At 44.6% G+C, this 6,052-nt stretch overlaps 1 protein-coding gene across 1 annotated transcript; it reads right to left on the bottom strand.

Moving 5' to 3' along the window:
- Positions 1-1,291: 1,291 nt before the first annotated feature.
- Positions 1,292-1,779, bottom strand: LOC124593821 (acrosin-like). Its single transcript, XM_047132170.1, has 2 exons — positions 1,774-1,779; positions 1,292-1,642 (listed from the first exon to the last, which is right to left on the bottom strand). Exons 1-2 carry the CDS (start codon positions 1,777-1,779, stop codon positions 1,292-1,294), a joined length of 357 nt encoding a protein of 118 aa, XP_046988126.1.
- Positions 1,780-6,052: the final 4,273 nt, after the last annotated feature.

Genomic DNA, 6,052 nt, shown 5'->3' with positions numbered 1-6,052 from the left:
TTGCTTTTAATGTACGAGGGTTGACTGAGAAGTAATGCCTCCACTTTCGTAACTCTTCAACAGCTGGTAGCATTCGTATGCGGCAGGTAATAGCTTCTTCTGTAGCCTCTTCTCTACAGCTCCAGTTGGCAGGAAGCCTTAGCATTTAACAGTTGTGTTGTAAAAGTGTAAAGTATGGAACCCTGCACAGACGGTCTTAACATGCATTCGTTGAGCCATCTTACAATGAAAGTGTGAGCCCTCGAAACACGTCGTAGAAGAAAATAAAAGTGACTGACAGGGTTAATTGTTTCAATTTGCCTTTTATCCCTTCGTATGTTATCTGTCATAGTTACAAGGGCTTGATTGGTGCAAGGCAAGTGTTAGTGATGTAGGGGCGCCGTTGTGTCGCTGCAGTGGGGACGTGACAGAGACGGGACTGGACCTGCGACCCCCGAGCCCTCAGAGCCCCGGCCGGGAGGAAGCCCGAGGGCAGTCCAGCGCTCCCTTTCTTGTGGTCTGCCCGGCCGGGGAGGGCCTCCTCCCTTTCGGCGGCCTGCGGTCGCGACTGATGGATGTCTCGGTCCGAATGGTAACAAAGACAGGTGCACTAAAGAATCAGACAAAGGCCATTGTGCCCGCGCACCTATAAAAGAGCGCCGGTGACAATGAGGACGTGTCTATTGATGTGTAACAACAATAACGGCGTCCATCAGCGGCGCAGTATCAACATTGTGACGCTAGGGCCGAGTCAAGGCCCGGCGAACAATGGCCACCAGCCTCTTCTTCCTCCTCCTCCTCCTCCTCCTCCTTCTCCTCCTCTTCCTGCGCCTTGTCCTTCAGCGTCTCTTGTGTGCCCGCTCCTTTCCTTTCGCGATCTCTACGAGTTATAAAACAAGTATAGGAGGCCGGCCGTACGCGGTACCGGCAGCTATCTTACACAGTGCGAGGGGACACAATACAAGTTTCCATTGTAATGAGCGGCTAGAGTTAGCATATGAATAAAATGGACAAAAGGGAAGGAGGTTAGCGCGGGGAGAGAGGGAAGTGGGCCCCAGAAAGGGAACAGGGGAGGCGGCGAGCGGTGGGGAGGCACTCTCTCCGTCTCGCTCCCTCGCTCTGTGTGTATCAGAACTAACTCTTTTCTTTGCCCGTCGTAAAGGAGAAAGGAGGTGGAGTGCGGAAAGCGGAGGAGGGCTGGGATTATTGTTCTCAAATGTATAGCGCTTTGTGAAGCTTCTATTCAGAGCGAGAGAGGTCCAGGCATTACAACAGCGGATCTTGCGCAATTCTGCAGAAGGACAATGCAGCATCAGACTGGTGCTGCATGTAAAGGGACTTGCTGAGGAGGCCGGGAGGAGGCGGGGGCGGAGGCAGGGGGCGGCGGCGGCGGCGGCGGCGGCACGGCTGCCAACATTGCGGGGGCAGGTGGCAGCCCTGCTGGCTTGTCGCGTGGCTCCCACGCGCGCGGCACTTGTTCGCTGAATTGCACCTGCGGCCCCACGCCGCCAGCGGCGCTCGCTACAGGGTGGGGGAACGGAGTGGAGGTGGGGAGGGGAGGGTGCCCTGTGTTCGCCCCAAAACTCGGCTCACCCCGCCGCCGTGGCCTTTGACCCGCTGCGCTGCCACCATAATAGACCTGGAGCTCCAGGCGACGCGGCGCCTGAAATATGTATCACAATAGATTCTGCGCGCCTGTGCGATGGTAGCAATTAATAACAACAATGGACCATACTTAAAAACCGCTAATAGCTCTCTGAAAACAATTTATAGCACGCTAGTAAATTCACTCACATTCATGTAGCTCTCTCAGTAAAAATAACACTTTCTTCATTAGACTAGCACATACGATACATTGTACTTTCCACTTAGTTGTACCAACCAAGATACCTCATTCATTGACGCTGTTGCTGTTGTTGTTGTCGAGATCTTCAGTCCGAAGAGTGGTTTGATGCAGTTCTCCATGCTACTCCATCCTGTGCAACCTACATTCTTTTGAATTTGCTTACTGAAATCATCTCTTTGTCTCCATCTATAAATTCTTTTCTTCTAGTACTAAATTGGTGACCCTTGACGTGTCAAATATATAAATGTATCCTATCAACCAATCCCTAATTTTAGTCGAGCTGTGTCACAAATACCTTTTCTCACTAATCATATTGAGTAACTCCTCATTAGTTATACTGTCTGCCCATCTGATTTAAGCAGTTCAAACTATTCTATTCTCCTTTTGTCTGATCTGTGTATCGTCAACATTTTACGTTCATTGTTTGTTGTTGTGGTCTTCAGTCCTGAGACTGGTTTGATGCAGCTCTCCATGCTACCCTACCCTGTGCAAACTTGTTCATCTCTGAGTAACTACTGCAACCTACATCCTTCTGAATCTGCTTAGTGTATTCATCTCTTGGCCTCCCTCTACGATTTCTACCCTCCACGCTACCCTCCAGTACTAAATTTGTGATCCCTTGATGCCTCAGAACATGTCTTAACAATCGATCCCTTCTTCTCGTCAAGTTGTGCCACAAACTCCTCTTCTCCCCAATTCTATTCAATACCTCCTCATTAGTTATGTGATCTACCCATCTAATCTTCAGCATTCTTCTGTAGCACCACATTTCGAAAGCTTCTATTCTCTTCCTGTCCAAACTATTTATCGTCCATGTTTCACTTCCATACATGGCTACACTCCATACGAATACTTTCAGAAACGGCTTCCTGACACTTAAATCTATACTCGCTGTCAACAAATTTCTCTTCTTCAGAAACGGTTTCCTTGTCATTGCCAGTCTACATTTTATATCTTCTCTACTTCGACCATCATCAGTTATTTTGCTCCCCAAATAGCAAAACTCCTTTATTACTTTAAGCGTCTCATTTCCTAATCTAATTCCCTCAACATCGCCCGACTTAATTCAACTACATTCCATTATCCTCGTTTTCCTTTTGTTGATGTTCATCTTATATCCTCCTTTCAAGACACTGTCCATTCCGTTCAACTGCTCTTCCAAGTCCTTTGATGTCTCTGACAGAATTACAATGTCATCGGCGAACCTCAAAGCTTTTATTTCTTCTCCATGGATTTTAATACCTACTCCGAACTTTTCTTTTGTTTCCTTTACTGCTTGCTCAATATACAGATTGAATAACATCGGAGACAGGCTACAACCCTGTCTCACTCCCTTCCCAACCGCTGCTTCCCTTTCATGCCCTTCGACTCTTATAACTGCCATCTGGTTTCTGTACAAATTGTAAATAGCCTTTCGCTCTCTGTATTTTACCCTTGCCACCTTCAGAATTTGAAAGAGGGTATTCCAGTCAACATTGTCAAAGGCTTTCTCTAAGTCTACAAATGCTAGAAACGTAGGTTTGCCTTTCCTTAATCTTTCTTCTAAGATAAGTCGTAAGGTCAGTATTGCCTCACGTGTTCCAATATTTCTACGGAATCCAAACGGATGTTCCCCGAGGTTGGCTTCAACCAGTTTTTCCATTCGTCTGTAAAGAATTCGTTTTAGTATTTTGCAGCTGTGACTTATTAAACTGATAGTTCGGAAATTTTGACATCTGTCAACACCTGCTTTCTTTGGGATTGAAATTATTATATTCTTCTTGAAGTCTGAGGGTATTTCGCCTGTCTCATACATCTTGCTCACCAGATGGTAGAGTTTTGTCAGGACTGGCTCTCCCAAGGCCGTCAGTAGTTCTAATGGAATGTTGTCTACTCCCGAGGCCTTGTTTCGACATAGGTCTTTCAGTGCTCTGTCAAACCCTTCACTCAGTATCGTATCTCCCATTTCATCTTCATCTACATTCTCTTCCATTTCCATAATATTGTCCTCAAGTACATCGCCCTTGTATAGACCCTCTATATACTCCTTCCACCTTTCTGCTTTCCCTTCTTTGGTTAGAACTGGGTTTCCATCTGAGCTCTTGATATTCATATAAGTGGTTCTCTTTTCTCCAAAGGTCTCTTTAATTTTCCTGTAGGCAGTATCTATCTTCCCCCTAGTGAGATAAGCCTCTACATCCTTAGATTTGTCCTCTAGCCACCCCTGCTTAGCCATTTTGCACTTCCTGTCAATCTCATTTTTGAGACGTTTGTATTCCTTTTTGCCTGCTTCATTTACTGCATTTTTATATTTTCTCCTTTCATCAATTAAATTCAATATTTCTTCTGTTACCCAAGGAGTTCTACTAGCCCTCGTCTTTTTACCTTCTTGATCCTCTGCTGCCTTCACTATTTCATCCCTCAGAGCTACCCATTCTTCTTCTACTGTACTTCTTTCCCCCTTTGCTGTCAATTGTTCCCTTGTGCTCTCCCTGAAACTCTGTACAACCTCTGGTTTAGTAGTTTATCCAGATCCCATCTCCTTAAATTCCCACCTTTCTGCAGTTTCTTCAGTTTTAATCTACAGTTCATAACCAACAGATTGTGGTCAGAATCCACATCTGCCCCTGGAAATGTCTTACAGTTTAGAACCTGGTTCCTAAATCTCTGTCTTACCATTATATAATCTATCTGATACCTTTTAGTATCTCCGGGATTCTTCCATGTATACAACCTTCTTTTATGATTCTTGAACCAAGTGTTAGCTATGATTAAGTTATGCTCTGTACAAAATTCTACCAGACGGCTTCCTCTTTCGTTTCTTACCCCCAATCCATATTCACCTACTATGTTTCCTTCTCTCCCTTTTCCTTCTCTCGAATTCCAGTCACCCATGACTATTAAATTTTCGTCCCCCTTCACTACCTGAATAATTTCTTTTATCTCATCACACATTTCATCAATTTTTTCATCATCTGCAGAGCTAGTTGGCATATAATCTTGTACTACTGTAGTAGGCGTGGGATTCGTGTCTATCTTGCCCACAATAATGCGTTCACTGTGCTGTTTGTAGTAGCTTACCCGCACTCCTATTTTTTTTATTCATTATTAAACCTACTCCTGCGTTACCCCTATTTGATTTTGTATTGTTTTGTATTGTTTACGTTCATACAAGGTTACAATCCAGACAAATACTTTCAGAAAATACTTCCTAACACTCAACTCTGTATTCGATGTTAACAAATTTCTCTTCTTCATAAAAGCTTTTCATCCCATTGCCAGTATATAACATCCTCTCTACTTCGACCATCGTCAGTTATTTTACTGCCGAGATAGCAAAACTCATCTACTGCTTTAAGTGTCTCGTTTCGTAACCTAATTCCTTCACAATTGCCTGATTTAATTCAAATACATTCCATTATCCTTGTTTTGCTTTTGTTGATGTTATCCTATATCCTCTTTTCTAGAGGCTCTCCATTCCGTTCAACTGCTCTTCGAAGTTCTTTGCCATCTCTGAAAGTCTTACAATATCTTCAGCAAACCTTAATGTGTTTCTTCTTTTCCCTGATTTTTTCTTCCTTCACCAAATTATTCTTTGGCTTCCTTTACTGCATACTCAATGTACAGATTGAATAACATTAGAGATAAGCTACAACCTGTTTCACTCCCTTCTCAACCACTGCTCCCCTTTGATACCGCTCGATTCTTATAACTGCCGACTGGTTTCTATACATGTTGTAAGTAGCCTTCCGATCCCTGTATTTTACCGAGCGAGGTGGCGCAGTGGTTAGACACTCGACTCGCATTCGGGAGGACGACGGTTCAATCCCGCGTCCGGCCATTCTGATTTAGGTTTTCCGTGATTTCCCTAAATCGCTCCAGGCAAATGCCGGGATGGTTCCTTTCAAAGGGCACGGCCGACTTCCTTCCCCGTCCTTCCCTATTCCGATGAGACCGATGACCTCGCTGTCTGGTCTCCTTCCCCAAAAACAACCAACCAACCCTGTATTTTACTCCTGCCACCTTCAGAATTTCAAAGTGTGTATTCCAGTCAACACTGTTAAAAGATTTCTCTAAGTCTATAAATGCTATAAACGTAGGTTTGCCTTTCGTTACGCTATGTTATAAGTCGTAGGGGCAGTGTTGTCACGCTTGTCCCTACATTTCTTCGGAATCGAAACTGAATCTTCCCCGAGGATGGCTTCTACCAGTTCGTCCACTCCTGTAAATAATTCGAATTAGTATTTT

The sequence above is a fragment of the Schistocerca americana genome, chromosome 2 (assembly GCF_021461395.2).
Source record: "Schistocerca americana isolate TAMUIC-IGC-003095 chromosome 2, iqSchAmer2.1, whole genome shotgun sequence".
NCBI classification, from domain to species: domain Eukaryota; kingdom Metazoa; phylum Arthropoda; class Insecta; order Orthoptera; family Acrididae; genus Schistocerca; species Schistocerca americana.
The sequence above is the reverse complement of the archived record's forward strand: the minus strand, read 5'-3'. Positions and strand labels throughout refer to the sequence as shown.